Here is a 20257-nt window from a genome sequence, read left to right as displayed (position 1 = left end):
GGCATCAGCAATGTGGAGATTCATCCTGCTCACTGAACAAATGGATGAAAATAACAGAAGCTGAACTCTGATGGAGCCAAACCCTTTGAAATAATGGGCTCTGCTAATGATACACATATGAACCGGACAAATGTTGAAGCAGACTGTAGGTGTGCAGAGATGCAATGCTGTCTTAGAGGAAAGTCAGATGACGGGAAAACGATTTCTGGTCTCCTAAAAAAAAATGCTGAAAAATTCTCATTGCAGGGTGAGGGAATATTTCCTTAAGGGCATAAAAATATCAGATGGTATATATACATATTTGCTATTAAAACATAATTCTGATATGGAAAATGAAAAAAAGGAATTACTGTTTTCATAATGCAAACATAGCAAAATTGAACAGAATCTCCTTGGCTATATGAACAGCAGTTTAGAACAGTTGACAGACAATAGACTTATGATTCTAAACCCAGTTATAACTTCCACCAGAACTGCCCCTAGAGCCAGCTTAGGGAAGAGACACAAACTGTTGAAGAGAGGGGGCCTTTGGGGAGACCTGGCCTGAAGACTCAGAATTTTGAATCGGGCCCCTGGCTAGGATGGAGCCTGGCACCTTCCAGAGGATTACACAAGAGTGTTTCAATAGCTCTCCCAACCCCAAGTGGGTAACTTTATTTTCCTACCTCGTATTTCATGCCACACACACAAAAAAAGTGACAGATGAGCAAAACCAAAAGAAAACAGCTTTTTACTGGCCCCGCGTTCATGTAACAACCTCTGACAGAGACTTTAAATTATAAGATCCTCCAGGCCAACATTCTAAAGCCGTAAATCAGATGGAAGGCGAGATGTGAACAGAGGTGGAGAAAGCTTCCCTGGGGACAGAGCAAATGATGGGCCTGACTTCACACCATCGGGGATCCTGAGACTGCAGGGATATGGAGAGGAGCCAGTAGAGGAGAGGTGGGAACCCGTAGTCTGGGGGCTGTCGACAGATTTCTGGATGTCCTTGAAGGCTGTTCTGAGATGTTTGCAGCCCGCTTCCATAGAGGCTGCACGGAGTTCCATGGAGAATAAAAGCATACAGATGATGACGTGCGCTAATTCGGAAAAACTAGAGGACTAGCAGTGGAATTTGAGAAAAGGCTAAACGCAGGGTTTATTACTTTATTACTTTTTTCTTTGCTTGCTTGCTTGCTTATTACTTTATGATGATCTCTGCAAGTCCAAGTGCTGCTCTAAGAAAGAGGCAGGAAAGGTTTATAATCACTGTACTAACCATTTGCAAAGAAAACACGGAGAGTTTGTCTTCCAACAGAGAGAAAATCTCCCCTAAAATCCTCTTTATACTAATAATAGTCAAAGCAAATATTCACTGAGAAGCATGTGCCAGGCAGTAGAATAAGGACTTCACTTGCCTAATCTGTCCCTGTGAAGTAGGTGCTGCTATTATGCCCATTTTATTTTTTTTTAAATATGGATTTATTTATTTAGCGGTGTTGGGTCCTAGTTGTGGCGCATGGGCTATGATGCATGGGCTTAGTTGCCCTGTGGCATCTTAGTTCCTCGACCAAGGATCTAACCTATGTCCCCTACAGATTCTTAATCATGGGAACACCAGGGAAGTCCCTTTGCCACTTTATAGACCAGGTGACATTCATGAATTTTCCCAGGTTCACTCAGCCAGGCAAGAGGAGAGCTGGGGCTCTGGTCAAGGGCTCTGACAATCAACCCTGTCTTGTTGAACTCTAGACAGAGGTCATTGCCTCTAATCATTTGCTTTTAGGGGAAAGTACATTTATTTTTATGGTGTGAAGATTTTCTAGCCAGTCCATTTGCAGACTGCCATAAACCTGCTGCCTTCGAAAGCAAATGTGTAAAAACCCATACTTACCCTTTTGACACAGCACTGCTTCTTCTGAACCAACAATTCTCCGCTAGAGCGCACTCTGGACCTCATACTCTCGTATTTTTCCCTCTTTGCCTCCGAACCAGAACACCTAAAGCCAAATCTGTAACTCACCCACCACTGACAGACAGTAACATGAATAATCATAGCTAATTGCTCTCTGAGTGTTTACTACGTGCCCAGCTCAGCACTGGGCACTTGCGTTAACTCAAACTCATCACGAGCCTCTACGATAAGTGTTACTATAATAATAGTATAGTCACTGAGCAGACTGGCTGTGTGATTTCCCCAAGGTCAATGGTGAGGAAGTGGCAGAGCCTGCATTCTAGCCCAAACAGTCTGTTCCCAGGCCATGGCCTTCATCTTTCTTAAATGTCAGCTCTCACTGCCATAGGCTAATCTGATTTTTATTCTAACATATGTTTTCCTTTTACTCGGTATGGTAGACAGTTACAAGATGATACCAGTGGATTGTACCTCCTTGTACTCACGCCATTGGATAGACCCTCCACGCTGACTCTGAGTTGCTTTGACCAGTGGAAAGGACAGGGGTGACAGTATACAGTTTCCAGACCTAGATCTGGAGACTCCTTACAATTTTTACTTGCCCTTTCTTGCAGTCCACCCTGAGACCACTCCATAAGGAAGCCAGTCCATCCCCATGGAGGATGAAAGGCCACATGGAAGAAAACCAAAGGGGTCCAACCACAGCCAGCACCATCCACCAGGTGTAAGGGTGAGGTCATCCTGGACATCCCAGCCCAGGTGACCCTCCAGTCGGACAAGTCCAGGAGTAAGTGCAGCCACGATCCATCAGGGAACCACCACTAACACCGTAGAAAGAAAAAATTATTTTTGCTGTAAGCCTTTACGTTTCTGGGTGGTCTGTTACCCAGCAATAGATAACTGAAACACTCAGGCTTGCTCAGCTCTTATCAAAGTGTGTGTGTGCACGTGCTCAGTTGCTCAGTCATGTCTGGCTCTTTGCAACCTCATGGACTGTAGCCCGCCAGCCTCCTCTGTCCACGGCATTCTCCAGGCAAGAATACTTGGGTGGGTCGCCATGCCTTCCTCCAGGGGATCTTCCTGACCCAAGGGTCAAACCTGAGTCTCTTGCATCTCCTCTACTGGCAGGCAGATTCTTTACCACTGTGCCCCCTGGGAATCCCCTTGATCAAATTATCCCATAAGTATTATATACCCCACAAGCATTGCAGCCCTCTTGGACCCTTCGACCAATCAATCAATCAATCAATTATTCCTTTAGTGCTTCTCCAGAGGTCATGCAAATACTGATCATACATAACGAGAGGCATAAGCTTATTCTGCATCTGAAGACCCAGAAGCCAGCTCCACCCTTAGGGCCATTGCTACCCTCTGCCCTTCTCAGTCACTCCCAAACAAATCTTACAATTGACAATTGTGAAGAAGTCACCTTCCAGAATGCAAGCCAGGGGACCTATTTCAAGGGTCTGACCACTGGTTCAGAAAGGAAGCTCCTTAGAAGTTGACACACTGCTCTGAAACATTCAGTCTCTGCTCAGGGAAGTTCAGGAAAAGATGAGAAGATTAGAAGGTCTGGCCTGATAACTCTAAGAATGGGCTGGGACCATCTGTAAACACTGGGGAGACATAAAGATCGGGGGAGAGGGAACAGGCAGGCCTTGTTCAGGGCGACTCAGGAATACCTAACCACACATTCTTGCACTCTAGCACACTCAGCCCTTCTAATTCATTCCAAGACAGTGCAGACAAGTGAGAGCCGACTCACTCCCCACCTGGCAATGGGTTGTTTCACTCTCACTCACAAACCTCCGGCTGCTTGAGAGAAGAATACAACAGAGAAGTAGCCCGTGGAAGGAATGACAACGCGGTCCAACTCTTGCCACCGGAAAGCACACAGCCCTCACCACCAATCACACAGCAGCGGAGCAGAGCAGGACTGCGCCTGGGTGGGGGTGGGCAGGGAGGGGGACTGAGGAGAGAGAGAGCAGGCTGAACCAGACAACACAAACCCTGTCTGCAGGCCCAGGGTGCAGATTCTCGGCTGTCCAGCCAAGACAGGAGGAGTGTGGAAAACAGCCCTGTCTGCTACGGCCAGTCCCTGCCTCTGTGCCTTACCCATGGTAATTAGGAGCAATGGAGAGCGTGGACAATTTCAACCCCCAGCTGACCCTCCATCTCATCTTAGCCCACAGTTTATCCTTTGTTTCTAGGAACATTTTCTTCTTTATCATCTGTTTCTTTTTTCTTCTTTACTTAAAAAAAAATGTCCAACAAACATAAACATGAAAAGATTCAAGTTTCACGTCCTTGGGCTGGTCTTTCTCTCTGGCTGCTGCATTCCAGAGAAGCTGCTGAAGGAAGGAACAGACAGAAAAGCTGGGAGGCTGCGTAACCAAACACCCAAGTGAGCAGGTATTGACGAGCCAGGCACATCTTGAACTCTTTGGAGAAACAGCTGGGGAACCATATAGTGATGGAGACCCAGAGGGAGACGGGAGGAGAGAGAAGGCCGCAATCAGGGAGCATCAGTAGTGGTGGGGGCTCTCCAGAGAAACTGAACCAATAGAAAAAGGAAAAAAAATACGTATTTGGATATGGCTATACTTGTGGAGAGAGAGAGATTTATCTCAAAGATTTGGCTCCAAACTGACAAGCTAGAAATTCAGGTAAGAGTGATGGGGGCAGTCTCTAGTCCAAAATCTATAGGTCAGGCCAGCAGGCTGGAAATTCAGGTAGGATTTCTATGTCACAGTTTGGAGGCAGCATGCCTTCTTTTCCAGGAAATCTCAAGTTTCACTCTTAATGCCTTCAACTGATTGGATGAGGCCCACCCACACCACAGAGGGTCATCTGCTTTACATCAAGTCAATTGACTATAAAAGTTAATCATGTCTAAAAGAATACCTCTGCAGCAACATCAAAGCTAGTGTTTGACCAAACTGACTACTGCGGCCTAGTCAAGCTGGCCCCTAAAATTAGTCATCACTGGGTCCCTATGAAAAATGAGACCAGGAAAAAAGCCCTATCTTATAGAAAACCATACACAGAAAAGCTGAGAAGAGTCATGGGTCTCAGAAACATGTATCGGGAAAGAGGCCTCAATGAATGATGCAGTCTTCCCAGAGAAAGAACCAGAAGCTCTCCTCCGAGGGGAGGATCAGCTGGGAATTAAAGGCAGCTTTTCAGGCTGCCTCGACCAAGCGCCACCTATACTACACACTGGGGACTGGGGTGCAGACAGGGCCGACAACAATGTCCTGAGAGAGATCAGTGCTCCTGGGGTCTCAGACCTAATGTGGGATCTGGGGTAACACAGGAGATTGGGGCTCAGAGAGGACGCAGAGGGGGTCGAGGGACTTCCTGGCCCCCGGGACGGGGTATGCGCTGGCCCCATGGCAGGCTCAGGAAGAGGTCAGAAAAGTTTCATAAGAGGTAGCAAGAAGAAAGAACTAGCCACGAGATCCTAACCTACCCTCATTCCAGGCCTCCTCCATCCCCAGAGCTTTCCCTGGGGGGCCCCACCTAGACCAAGGCCTCCCTCTGCTCCCCTCCTGGACTCCTCACCCTGGGCACCGGGACTTAACAAGACTGAAAGCTCCTAAGGGCAAGGGCCCTGTTGCAGCCTTCCTGACCCTTCCCCACATCCAGCCCTGAGCCCCAGCACCTCACTCATAGGAGAACCATGGAGACCCAGATATAAAGGATGCTCAAAGCATACAGCCCAAGAACCCTGCTATTACTTGAATACTTGCTATGCCATCCCCAGCTGCAGGATTCTGTGCTAGCCTAACTCTTCAGAGATGGGTCCCCACTGCTGAGTCACTGCCAAGTGTGTGTGGGGGGTATGGGGAGCGGGGGTTTGGGAGGGATGAGATCAGAGTCTAGAAAAAGAAAACCTGTCCCTTTGACTCATCCTAGGAGATGCCACACTCAACCCTCAGACCATCCAGCACTTGATTTTCTTAAAGGAAAAATCAATACATGGTACCCACCTGAAAAACAGGAGCAGTGTCTCTATGTTGTAAAAGGAATTGTCCCACTGGGCCAAGAATACCAAGCAAAACAGTAGCGTTGTTTCATCTACAATTACCCTGAAACCTCTTCAAATACCTCACACCCACCTAGCCTCTTATCAAAAATGAATGAAATGCTGAAGGATAACACAAAGTAACAAGCTGTGTGTTAAAGAAAAAACAAAAACAAACAAACAAAAAACACCTTTCCTGAAATTCCAGAACATGAAATTCCAGAGGCATAAGAAATTGCGTGGCTCCTGCCTCAGGAGTCTCTGGGTTGGCACAAGTGGCGTGTGCTCTGGGGACTTTCACAGAGAATCTGGCTGACGAAGAAACTGCAGGAACAAAAGGAGGGACTGGAGGGACCAGGTTTGAAGGCACTGACTTCCTGTTTCCGAAGAGCCAGCCCTGTGACTGGACACGCAGTCTCCAGGGAGGAGATGCTGCAGGCTGTATGGTCTCAGACAGTTCGCAGGACACCACTGAGCAGCCCTTTCTATTTATTTGGCCACATGTGGTTCCGCACCCATGAGCGCTTTTCTGTCCTCCCGTCATGCCCAGCACTGAGCTGTCACTTGGCCGTCATCAATCCCCTAGTCTCAGAGTCATCCAGGGACTCCAAGTACCCCCTCAAGAGGAGGGGAACCCACAGAACCATTCCTCAGAGCTCCCTCTGGAACAGATAGTGGCCAAGAAAAGGAGAGGTCTTGCCAGGGCAGGGAAGACGCAGACCCCTTGACAAACAGAACAAAGTCAACCCTTGAAACTGTGCTCAGGTGTGTATCAAGCAAGGGTAGACATAGAGAGAATAGACACAGAATACGCACAATTTAAAATGGTCACCTCTACCATGGGAATAGGTTTCTCCAAATGACCCTTTAATCTGACGGATGACAGAGGATTACACGGTTGGATGGCATCACTGACTCAATGAACATGAATCTGAGCAAACTCTGGGAGATAGTGAAGGACAGGGAAGCCTGGCGTGCTGCAGTCCACAGGGTCGCAAAGAGTCAGACATGACCTAGGAACTGAATAACAACAAAGAGGTCTTGACGTGAGAGCTGTTGATGGGCTTGGAGCCCTGGGCAAGGCCCTTAGTCTGGGCTCCTTTTTCTCATTTAAAATGAAGCAGTGGTGGACTTCCCTGATGGTCCAGTGGCTAAGAATCCAATTGCTAATGCAGGGGTTGTGGGCTTGATCCCTGGTCTGGGAACATTCCATATGTCATGGAGCAACTTGACTTCTAGCAAGACAGAAGAAGCCAGTTACAAGCCTGTGTGCTACCACTGCTGAGCCCAGGCACCTACAGCCTGAGCTCGGCAGCAAGAGCAGGCACCGAGAGGGAAGCCCATGCCCTGCAACAGACAGCAGCTCCCACTCATCGCAATGGAAACGTGCACGCAGCGATGAGGGCCCAGGGCAGCCAAGCATAGCTACACAATACGAAGGCTCCTGAGAGTGCCTCGGACTGTAAGGAGATCAAACCAGCCAGTCGTGAAGGAAATCAACCCTACATGTTCACTGGAAGGACTGGTGCTGAAGCTGAAGCTCCATGACTTGGCCACCGGATTTGAAACGTAGACTCAGTGGAAAAGACCCTGATGCTGGGAAAGATCAAGGGCAGGAGAAGGGGACGACAGAAGATGAGACGCCTGGATGGCATCACCGACTCGATGGACATGAGTCTGAGAAAACTCTGGGAGATGGTGAAGGACAGGGAAGCTTGGCAGGGTGCAGTCCATGGGGTCACAAAGTGTTGGAAACAACTGAGCGACTGAACAACAACAATACATCTGTTTAAAAAGGCAATTGCAGCAGGGGTACTAGAGGCGACCACCGCCATAGCCTACCACCCTACAGCCAGGCCAGAGCTCCCCCACCGCTCAGCGCCGGAGCCCGTTCAGGCTCCCCCACCCCAGGGGAGCCCGAGAGCCAGGAAGCAGCTGAGCACGGGGCGAGGCTGCCGGGGGCCTTCAGGTCTGCCCCCAGGCCTCGCTCCCCCAACCCCCACTCCCGCCACGGCCATACTGTGTCTAGCTGCCTGTGGCTTAGAACCCACCCCCGCCAAACAAAACTAACAATGCCCACCTCGTGTCCCCGACACACCCACTCACAGGTGTGTGTGCAGTAGGCTCTGTAAATAGGGCCCGGTGCTCAGATGAAGTGCTGTGGGTCAGGAGGCGTAAGGGAAAATTACAAACCAACCAGCCTGTCTAAATAATTTCTCTCTGGGGCTGGAGGAAAACAAGATCTAAATTCTACAGAAGATACTTCTTCTAGGATGGACTGTCCCAATATAGCATATGGGCACTTTTTTTAAACTTTTTCCCCAAAGCATCACTGACTCACAGCCACTCGAATTTTAGAAAAGGCGCCATCTCAATTGACTCGTGCTCATATGACCCTTCCACCAAAAAGAATATGAAACTCTTCACAGTGGTTTTGCAATGACAAGTACTAAGAAGTGGCAAGCTGGCATCTCTGTAGTTTTTCTCACTAACTTCGCTGACCTTGACCTGACAAGCTCTTCCTTTAAGGACAAGAGCCAGCAAATAAAAATTCAGGTGAGAAGGAAGGAGGGGTTGTGGAAGGGGGAGATGGAAGAGAGATCTTTTTTAATTTGTCAAATAAAGTATCATAACTTCACTCTTCTCCTCCAAACAATAACGCTGCACATATGGGTGTGCTCATAAACTATATACCCTGTCTACTTCCAAAGTCTTATAAATAAACACAGAATGAGGCTGCTCAGACCAAAGCAGAGATGGCAGCTGACTTCTAACAATTGGAAGAAGTCAATTATAATTATCTCAGCAGGGCCTTCGATTAGGTTGTTTTTTTTTTTTTCCAGCAGCAGAGGCCAAAAGTAGAACATTAGGATGCGGTGGGTTTGCTCTTAAAACCACAAGCATACAAACTCAATAAAATCTTTGCTAGTGGAGCAAGTTCCAGACCCCTCCCAGTCACAATGCACCGCTATGTTCCAAACAGACAACATGGGATAAAGGAGCAAGGCGACTGGGAAAACTAATCTTAAAACAAGATTAAAATGGACTGTGAGGCTAGGCGCTCTGGGGCCTCCAAATGTGTTTCAGATCCTCTTAGCAAAGGGAGAACTTAAGAAAGGCCTTTGTTGTCAGAGAGAAAGTCATAAGAATGACCACTCATCCCCACCCCTGGCTCTTATTCTACTGGCCATGATGGACCAAGACACCTGCAGAAGATACGTGGGCAGACATCCAGAAGGCCAGTGTTAGAAATAAACATCAAGGATTTGTTTTTATATAGATATTTTAAATGCACACCAGCCCAGCCCCATCTGCGGCTGCTAACGTTAGTGGATTACTCATTCTTCCTTCCAATCACGTCATGCGCAAGTCTCCAGGTGGCTGTGGGGTATTTGCTTACAACGGCTACCGCTGGTTTCCCTGAAAACTGTTTATTTTTCCAGGCCTCAGGTCATTACATCACCCCGCGGTTTCTGGGCAGGCCAAGAGCGCTGGTTTTAGGGGGTGGGGGATCCAGCCAAGAGGTGCTATTGCCTCTGTGACCCCAAGTCCCAGTTCTAGGAGCAGCCACCCTGACAGGAACTTCCAGGGAAGGGAAGAGTATCCAAAAGGTAACCGAGGAGCCCAAAGTAGGCCTAGGAGAACACTGTTCTGACCCTGGCGGGTCAGGATAGGATGCTGAAAACAGCCTACTTATGACTCGGATGGTGACTGAGGCAAACACTCTCACGTTCAAGGAGGGCGGGGGTCACAGTCGCGACAGACGTATAAGAAATGCATTTCCACCTGTGTCCCCGCTGGTGGCTGGTCTCCAGGGAGCAGAGTTACCAGCAGCTGCTGCATTTGCAGACGGACAGAAGGAAGGTCTGCCAGGCAAACAGGTGAGGAAGGAAAGACACAGTCCATTTGAATTGAACCCACAGCACCAGGTGCTGGGGCCTCTTGAAGTCAGATCAGAACACGATGTTAACTAGAAAAGATGGAGATAAAGGAAAGAAAGAGATGGAAGAGGGAGAAGTCAAATGACCTCACAGGTGGCCGCTGGTGGGTACCAGGCCAGGAAAGAGGAAAAGGGCTGTAGTACACGCCTTCAGGGCATCGTCTGGACGAACAGCAGAGTGAAGGCTCACACGACCACATTCCCTGAGAGATAATATCTTCCCGGAGGAGAAAGCACAGAATTTTGTCACACAGAAAGAGAGAGAGGGGAAAAAAAAGACTTTTATAAATCACATGCTGTAGGAACATGTCCGCATATAGCAAAATTAGAAGCAGTTAAATATGGATGAAAGGTGAGATGAAGCCTAGTTTTTGTCATTTCTTGGATCTCTGTACTCTCTTCTCTAACATGTAAGTGATTACAGTTTGTTTTTTTTAATCTAGTTATAATAAGAAATTCTTTGATCACTAGCCCCTGGTACCAAAATCTCAGCAAGAGTCTGTTTTCTTATAAAAGCAGAGTTTCTGGCCAACGTGTGTATAGGAGAAGATGCTCGCTGTCGAATTCTAGGATGTTCGCCACCAGGTGCATTGTCTGCCTGGTTGCAAGAAGAAGTCCTGGTACAAAGGAGGCGAGAATCAAACAGTTCAACAGGCAAACCGGCTGCTGTGGACCCTGCCACGTACTCAGAGGGTGACCCTGACCAAGATAAGCTTACGACAAAGCCTTAAAAACAGGGACCAAAACCTTCAGGAGGAGGGAAGGAGACAGGATAAGTCTGCAGGCATAAGTGTCATGCTGTTGCAAAACTTCAGCTGCCTGGTGGAACCTTTCCAACGTCAACAGTCCACAGGCCAGAAACCAAACCTGGCGTCACAGGGTCTGAGCGTGAAAGAAGGATGTTTGGGGTGTAAAAGAAACTGGGATGGCCTTTCTGCCTGTGGGAGAGAGAGAGCTGAGGAGAGTGCTCACTCAGTCGGCTCACAGAGTCCCACTCCAACCTCCCCAGGGGTGTGAGTGGAAGCTCTCTGGACTCAGAATCTTTCATCAAACTCTGATGGGGAAGTGCCCCAGGGGCCCCACGCAGAGGCTGCTGTCCATTCCAGAGCCCAGACCCAGACAAGTTATCATTCAAGTCTATGTGACTTCTCATCAAACCAAGAGAAATCATGTGGAAAGTGGCTAACACAATACATCAAGGTAGTCCATTGAGGTGTTTTCAATAATTTATGTGCTCCTACTGTGTGCCAGGCATTTTAGCTACACTGAATTCTCAGAAAAATCCTGCAAGGCATTAACAACTTTATCTAATAAAGAAGGAAATCAAGGTTCAGGGTAGCTAGTTATTAACTTTCTCAAGGTCACCCAGCCTCTCGGTAGGAAGCAGCCAGTTCCACTGTTGTTCCGACGCTCTGTGGTGCCCGACTCTGCGGCCCTGTGGACTGCAGCACACCAGGCTTCCCTGTCCATCTTCCGGGGCTTGCTCAAATTCATATCCATTGAATCGGTGATGCCATCCAACCATCTCATCCTCAGTTGTTCCCTTCTCCTCGTCTTCAATCTTTCCCGGCGTCTTTGCATCAGGTGGCCAAAGGACTAGAGCTTCAGCCTCAGCATCAGTCCTTCCAATGAATATTCAGCACTGATTTCCTTTAGGATTGACTGGTTGGATCTCCTTGCAGTCCAAGGGACTCTCAAGAGTCTTCTCCAACACCACAGTTCAAAAGCATCAATTCTTCAGCGCTCAGCCTTCTTTATGGTCCAACTCTCACATCCACAGACTTGCCTGATACCAAAGACCATGCTCATGCCATTGCATGGGTGAGCTCTTCTGTATACAGAAGATTCCCTACCCTCCCACCTATGAAGGCCAAGCCTCAGGATGCTTTCTGGGCAACCCACGTGTGAGAGCATGCACAGGAAAGGATGTTAAAGCTCACATGAGAGGTGAAAGTGCTACGCGAGCCACCTAAAGAATTTTACGCTAATACAGGCTTCCCAGGGCACGTCAGGAAACATCTCAGGAGACACAGCCCCAACTTCTAAGAAAGAGGCCACAAAATGTGAGAAAGACACACTTCTACTCACCATCCCACCCGAATGCTTCTCCTTCAATCTTATACGAGCTTCCCTGGTGGCTCAGTAGTAAAGAATCCGCCTGCCAAGGCAGCAGACATAGGTTCAATCCCTGGGTCGGGAAGATCCCCTGGAGGAGGAAATGGCAACCCACTCCAGGATTCTTGCCTGGGAAATATCACGGACAGAAGCCTGGTGGGCGACAGTCCATGAAGCCACAAAGAGTCCAACATGACTTAGCGAGTGAATAACAACAATGCAACAATCATATACCAGCAGCCAGCACACTTTTTTAATGTAAAGAATCAGATCATATTTTAGGCTTTGTAGGCCAAACAGTCTCTGACACAACTCTTCAACTTGACAGTTACAGCATGCAAACAGCCATAGATGACTGTACATAAATAAATGGACATGGCTGTGTTCAAATAAAACTTTATTTGCAAAATCAGTCACGAGGCCTTTTGCCAACCTGTTATGCACGTTTGAGACATGATGGCCTTCACACAGAATTACATCAAAAAGGTTGGCAGGCACTCTGTCAGTATTACCACCTGACCATGATGGAGAACGTCCCAGTTTCTTAGAAAAAGCCCATGGTATCAATCTTCGATAATGATCACTGGTCTCAGCTTCTCCCTTGGAACCTTTAGCTCTCTCCCAGCTATCCTGTCCTATATGCCAACCTCACAGACATAACTGGGGCCAACCATGGAAAAATAAGGTGACTGGGCCCCTCTGACAAAAGTAAGGGGGTTGTACCTGCCTGGAAACCATTTCTCAGCATGACCCCATACTCATGCAATTGGAAACTACTCAGAGGAAGAAGGAGTGGAAAGAAGGACTCGAGTGGAAGCAAACATCAGCAAACTTGACATTGCCCTTCATTATACACAAAGAATAGTGCCCCAAAAGATAGGCACTGTATTCCCAGAGAAATTGTTTTCTTCAGCCCTACCACTTACTACAAAGGTCTGTCTAGTCAAAGCTATGGTTTTTCCAGTAGTCATGTATGGATGTGAGAGTTGGACAATAAAGAAAGCTGAGTGCTTAAGAATTGATGCTTTTGAACTGTGGTGTTGGAGAAGACTCTTGAGAGTCCCTTGGACTGCAAGGAGATCCAACCAGTCCATTCTAAAGGAAATCAGTGCTGAATATTCATTGGAAGGACTGATGCTAAAGCTGAAACTCCAATACTCTGGCCACCTGATACAAGGAACTTACTCATTTGAAAAGACCCTGATGCTGGGGAAGATTGAAGGCGGGAGGAGAAGGGGACAACAGAGGATGAGATGGTTGGATGGCATCACCGACTCAATGGACATGAGTTTGAGTAAACTCCGGGAGTTGGTGATGGACAGGGAGGCCTGGCATGCCGCAGTCCATGGGGTTGCAAAGAGTCGGACATGACTGAGCGACTGAACTGAACTTAAATGAACCACTTACTAGCTGTGAACCAGGACACGTTACTTCCTCTCTCTTGGCCTTTGACTCTTCATCTATAAGACAAGGACACAACACTTATCTCACAGTGTTATGGCAATGCTCAAAGAGAACACAGCTGATACAGGTAGCTGATAGCTGTGATGACAGTGACGATTCTGTCTTTATTGATGAAGATCCTTTCTGCTGGATCCTTCTCCGAAGCAATCAAACATGTTAAGTGAAATTCTCTAATAGATATGACATACAGGCACGAAAGCCCTTGCCTTCACAGAGTGTAGCCTAGATAGAGAAATTAACCACTGGTAGGTGAAAAAAGGGCTTCCCAGGTGGCGCCAGTAGCAATGAACCCGCCTGCCAATGCAGGAGACAGAAGAGATACAGGTTCGATCCCTGGGTTGGGAAGATCTCCTGGAGAAGGGCATGGCAATCCACTCCAGTATTCTTGCCTGGAGAATCCCACGGACAGAGGAGCCTGGCAGGCTACAGTCCATGGGGTCACAAAGAGTTGGACACGATTGAAGCAACATAGCACACACAGGTGAAAAGAATCACAAAAGCAGTTGCTAAAGGTCAAATGTATCAGGCAAAAAGTACCACATAATTTCAGAGAGAGCTCTCCCTCCTATCTACCCCTTGGGCACCAGATGAGAAGTGAGCCCCCTACTGGGGACTTTTTGCAGATACCACTTACAGATACCACAGGTACCAAAAGACTTCTCTTTGACTTACCATATTTGCTTAACAGTTAAGGAAGAGTGGGGGAAAGGTCTAAGAAGAAGCTTCCTAATAGATGCTTTGGCTTAAGGTGACAATTACAAATTCTTTCCTAATTAAGGAATTCTCACTATAAGCAGTATCATTGAAAGTGAAAAGTGAAATTCGCTCAGTCGTGTCCAGCGCTTTGCCACCCATGGACTATACAGTCCATGGAATTCTCCACGCCAGAATACTGAAGTGGGTAGCCGTTCCCTTCTCCAGGGGATCTTCCCAAGCCAGGGATCAAACTCAGTCTCCTGCATTGCAGGCGAATTCTTTACAGTCCCAATTTTCCCACCAAAGATGATGATAGTAATAAATACCATTGTAGTTACAATTTATCATGCACTTACTGTTTATCACTTAGTCAGGCATTGGTTAAGTAATATACAGACTAACTTAGTTAACCTTTACTCACCATCCTTTAAGGGGGAGATTATTATTCCAGCTGAGCACTGAGGCTTGGTGGGGAGGGAGGGAGGCATTTGACCTCAGTGGGTGTTTGACTTCAGTTGATTTGACTTCACTTGACTTCACCAAGTGTTGGAGCCAGAAAGAGAACCCAAAATTGGTGTTTTAACCATGGCCCCTGTTCTGTCAAAGACTCTGGCCCACAGGATGTCATGTGGGCTCCTTCCCACCCCAGTATCCCCAGTCTCCTCCAGCTTCTGTCAAACAGGGAACCAGACATGGGCCGGGGTACTTGGCAGAGAAAATCAATCAATGCCATATGGCTTCACCTCACGGTCTAAACCGTTCCACGTACCCCAGTGTCCACAACCTTTAGGACAAAGCTGGTGTACCATACAGATAACCAAAAGGAGGGCAAGACAGCTCACTCATTCACTGATGGTCATGCAAAACTCTGCCTCCCAGGTGAAAGGGATGTATCTTTAGTTCACAGTCCTTGCTATTAATCAGGAAAAGATGATATGGCTAAATTCAATAACCAGGCAGAAATATGACAAGTGGCATTTCTCAGAATGAAGTCTGAGGCTGAAAGAAGAGTAAGTCCCCCCTGATGGAGAAATAAATTGGGTCTGTTAATAACTCATTGATGGACATCTAGTTTCTATTGATGGTAAATGAACTTTATCAACTTTGGTCTTCATTGGTGGTAAATGAACTCTATAATCTGATCACTCTCCAGAAGTTATTACCTTTCTGTAAGGATTCCGGTTTCCCTGGTGGCTCAGTGCTAAAGAATCCAACTGCCAATGCAGGAAACATGAGTTTGACCCCTGGGTCAGGAAGAGCTCTTGGAGAATGAAATGGAAACCCATGCCAGTATGCTTGCCTGGGAAACCCCATAGACAGAGGAGCCTTGTGGGCTACAGTCCAGGGGTTCATGAAAGAGTTGGACATGACTTAGAAACTAAACAACAACTACAAGGGTTTAACTAGTACTAAGACCTGGACACTTACAAGATCTTGAAAGATCAGATTAGAAAAGACGTGATTGTAGGCAGTTAGTCAGAGCCTTAAAAACACATAGATCCAAGGTTCTTAAGGTTTGAAGTCCAACTTCTCTATGCCCAGCCATTCTTCCAAATTCTTCTGTATTACACATAGACAGTCAATTAGAATATTAAAACATACCATCAAACTATTTTTTTTAGCTAAAAGGATCTACTACTTATGAAAGATGATCCCTGAGTCCTAACTGAAGACAATTAAAGTTGGAAGAGATTAACTCATCTCATCTTCTCATTTTACAGCTGTGGAAGAAACTGAAGGCCAAAATGGTGAAATGACTTGCCCAACCCTGCACAGTGACAGTCATGGAGTAACCATGTGGCACCCATGGGTACATCAGGTATGCACACAATCCAAGGCAGATAATTTACCTGAATTTCTTATGTTGGTGTTGTTCAGTTTGGAGTCCTTGATTACCAAGTGCTTAATCCAGAGAGTGGGAGCTGTGATTTCTGAAAAAAAAAAAGAAGAGAGAAAATAAAGTCTGGGCAACAGAGAGTATGAAACTTGGGATGTAACCCCCAGACTTTTTAAAAGCCTGAGGCATCAAAGATCGAGCCATTTCCCTCATCCCATGTCCACTTCATCCCAACAGCCTCTTGCTTCCTCCCTATGGAAGCTCCTCTCCATCAGCCCAGAGGAGCCAGCTAGGGCCTCTTGTGCTGGGAGGCAGAGTGGTCAGAGTCCAGAGGCATTGAGCCACTCCATCCAGGAATAAAAATATTATCCCAGGAGGTGAGGAAAATGGGCCAAGCCAAGTCTCTCTCAGCTGCTTGCCTGGAAGAAGATTTAAAGGAAATAAATCAACAAACCAATGCCAAAAAAACCACAGAGACCATTTTGGAAGAAACACCTGAGCCACAGCAGATTTTAGCTTGCTGAGACTCTGCTCCATATGGGAAAGAAAGTAATGGGTCTAACGTGTGCTTCAATCTCTTTTCTAATGGTTTCTCATCAAACAGAGGCTGAATTCTTCATTCCAGAGAGCTCCAGGAGGCCACCAGTCTCTCCAGGGCTGGGGTCACCCAGTGGACCAGTGCTGTGGAAATCTGAGGATGCCCCTGAGCACTGGAGATGAGACCTTTCATGAGTACGTTGGAAAGGTCTTCCAAGTTGGCGTGGTCTCCATTTCCTGCCCAGACTGCCCAGGGTCCAGGGTCCCAGACTCGCCAATGATCCAGGACATTTGTGGATCACAGAAACATTTGAACTTCTAGGCATGAACACACATGTGTTCCACTCCATGGCCAGCTGCAAAGGCTATCTTGTGTTTCTGTCTAGAGCTGAGCCTGGGCTAGGGCCACTGTTAGCCAACAGTTCCAACAAGTGGCATCACTTCTTATTGTTCCTCTGTCTCACTGTCCAGTCTTAGGATCCAAGCCTGGGTATACTCAGCTGAAAGCTGCTAAAAGGTATATTGCACTGAGCGCCACATCTCATTGTCAGACTTTCTAGAAACTGCACTCTGCCAAGCTTCCTGCTCCCCCTCATGGGAACCTGGAGTATTTAGCAAAGCACGCTGAAGGATGTAGGCCCTGAGCAGCTCAAACACAAACTGAAGCCAGCCTTCTGCATCCAAGTTCCAGTTGTCCACTCCTCAGACCTCCAGAGATACCCAGCCTGTTTTGCCACCAACTACTGCTATTTCTCTTGATCTAGAATTTCTCTTCCCTCAATGTCTGGACTCAACTCGCACGGTCCCTGGAAGTCAGCCACGCCAACTCCATGCACCAGTCTCCTTCCTGCGACTTTCCTCCTTACGCTCTGTTTCCACCATACTCCCTCCTTTGTCCCTGCCCGGAACACCCTGATTCTTCCCTCACACTTTCAGATCCAGCTCAAGTTCCCTCTCTTCACAGAATCTTTTCCCAGACCACTGTGATCTCTTTCTTCTGGAAATGTCTATCACAGAGGAAATAAAACTGAGACCATGTAGCTTCATACATAAATTCTCCAACAGTCGCCACTCTGTTGAGAGCAAAGGCTTTCATCTTATCTATTTCTCCTTCGTCCCCAGCAGGCCTCGCACAATGCTGGGTACAGAGCGCTACAAGGACTTATAAGAGCTGACTCATTTAGAAAAATGATGCTGCCGGCCTGTCTTTCTCAGCCATGGCTCCTCGGTCTTGGCAGTTTGCAGGGTCCATCCAGGCTGTGTTATTGTTGGATGTTAGCGGCCAGGCAGGAAGCCTGGTGAGAACAGAGGGCCTTTCCAGAAGTGGAGGGTGTACTAGTTCCTGGGAGGGTTTGCATTTTTTAAAAACGTTAAAAACAGCCCAGCTTAAACCAGGAAAAATTGAAATTAAAAACGGGAAAAAAAATAATAGTAAAACTTAAACAAACATCCGAAGGAAAGACCTGTCCCAAATCTGAAAAGAGTGGGACAACTCGAATCTGAAGTAATACAAGAGCTTACCATCTCCATCGAACACCGGCTGGGTCTCCATCGTGGGTGTCGGCTTAGACCCGTCATCTGAATTGAGGGTTAAAAAGAATCGAAAGGAGACTACCATTATTGAGGTAAATACTATCTACTCTCCAGCACTGTTGAATGGTTGGGGTTTGCACATGGCCCGGCCAAGTCCCAAGGAACAGATCAAAGAAAAAGAAACGAGAGAAGAAAAGAGCAAGAAAGAAAAGAGCAACACAGAAGAGACACCAACAGTAAGACAAATCCAGGTGCATGCTCGCCATTCCAGGGAAGGAACCCAAGTTATCATGGCTCTGGAGGACCCCCGTCTCATGACTCTGCAGCAGCATGACTGTCAGCCCTTGCTGTTTCCCCAGGAAAGCTGGGAGTGCTGTCTTCCCAGGAGCCCTTAGCTCTGGCCAGGCACGTTGGGAGATGCTAGCACACTTATGACGTCAAGTGCTGATGTCCCCAGATCCTTCCTGCCCTCTTGTGCAAGGGACCAACCCAGTACCTTTCTAGTGGCCCTCACTGAAGAGTCTGAAGAAAACCAAAGACCATGGTGCCATTCCCTCCCAAACCCCTAGCTATTTTTCCGTCGTCATCTAAAAACGAAGTGAGGGTAAGAAGGACCATTCTCTCTCCAGCATGCTGAACTGAAAAGAATTGGGAATCCTTAGAACACTTTTTTTTTCTTAGAACACTTTTAACTGTGAAACCAATTCCCAAGGAGACATGGAGACAGACAAAATGAGAGGGAACATGAGTAATTGCACTCTGGATTTCCTTTGAAATTTCTAACACAGATGCTAGGAGCAGAGAGTTCTCAGTGACAAAGTCTTAACACTTGTGGTCAGAGTAGTGTTGGCAGCTCTCTCTGCAGACTAAGAACCTCTACAGGTCAGAGTAAGTGCAGGCTTTATCTACTTTTCAGGACTTTGAATTATGTACATCAAGATCCCCAAACCTTAATTTTGAACACTGTTTCTCAACTTTTGTGTTATTATTGTCTATCTAAGGAGCATTTTTAGGCATTTTCTCCTTAACTAGTTTCCTAATAAAATTTTAATAACAAGGATACACTGTATCTCTGTATACACTGTATATTTATGTACTGTATGTATGTCAGTACTTTATATGTAAAAATAGAAAGGGTTCTTTTGCGCCTCCCAAAACAATTTTCACCTCTTTGTTGAAAGCTGGGAACAGGTATCTTTACTTACATTGAGAATGCACAGATCCACGATTTTTCTGTTTTCTCCCTCAGCAAGAGCAAGAAGGTGAGCACTTCGGTCTCAGACACTGTGGTTACACAATCCCTTCTTCCCAAGACCCCCAGCGATCTTTGGGGACTAAACACTATATTCTCCAAGCATGAACTATTAATGGAGAATACAAGTTCTCATATCGTCTGCAACACCGGTCAGATCATCAGTAATAACAACCTCCACCATTTGGAGCTCCCAGAACTCTTGGCAGACTTCCCTGCCTCTTATCAGGGGAAGGAGAAAGAGCACAGAGCACGGATCCCTTTTTTCACACCAATGCCCCACCCCTGGGATCTTAAGATTCAATAGCTGTGGAGATCCTGACCCTTGCTGGAGGTTGAGGCCAGCATCCTGAGTTGCGTGACACCTGACCCTGCTATTACTGTCACGTGCCGACGTAAGACCCAATTCCCACAGGGGCCAGGGCGATCCTGAACAAGCCGACGATCATCCCCAGACACGAGGTGCCCCAGGAGGAGAGGAATAATGGAGCTGAATATCTTATTTGCCTCAAACTGGAGTCCTGAACAGTCATCTTTTGACACCAAACTGCCCATTTGATCTGGAAGTCATTGAGGGAGGATAAACACAGTGAAAAAACACACAATGTCATTTTTTTTAATAGCATCACTTCCCCAACTCTATTAACACCCCTTTCCGCTGAATTCAATGAACCACTGAATGAAGCCTTTTGGCAGCTGCAATGCACATTTGGTTGCTCCTGCCGGATGCAGGGTTCACAGTCTAAATAGCCCAGCACAGTGTGCTCAGCCCCTCCACACAGGGTGGCTTCCTTTCAGAAGTCTTAAAGGTAACAAAGGGAAAGTGAGAAATCAAACATTCTCACAGGGACAATGGTGACAAGCCAAGTGCAAAAGGGCTTATGTGATATCTTGGTATTCAATTAAAATCATCCCATACTCCAAGAGCTGTATCTCTCTCTCTCTGGAGCAAGAAGACA

General features: G+C 47.1%; 1 protein-coding gene across 1 annotated transcript in view; it reads right to left on the bottom strand.

Annotated features, from left to right (window-relative positions):
• The window catches only part of SMOC1 (SPARC related modular calcium binding 1), a 145399-nt gene that overhangs the window by 21403 nt on the left and 103739 nt on the right, over positions 1-20257 (bottom strand). The window contains exons 6-7 of the mRNA XM_052646558.1: positions 18035-18091; positions 15990-16070 (exon numbers count right to left, since the gene is read on the bottom strand). Of these exons, the coding sequence (XP_052502518.1) occupies positions 15990-16070; positions 18035-18091 (138 nt within the window). The remainder of the gene's footprint in view (positions 1-15989; positions 16071-18034; positions 18092-20257) is intronic.

This window comes from Budorcas taxicolor, chromosome 10, assembly GCF_023091745.1.
Source record: "Budorcas taxicolor isolate Tak-1 chromosome 10, Takin1.1, whole genome shotgun sequence".
NCBI lineage: Eukaryota > Metazoa > Chordata > Mammalia > Artiodactyla > Bovidae > Budorcas > Budorcas taxicolor.
Note: the sequence above shows the minus strand (reverse complement) of the source record. Positions and strands in the feature narration are given on the sequence as shown.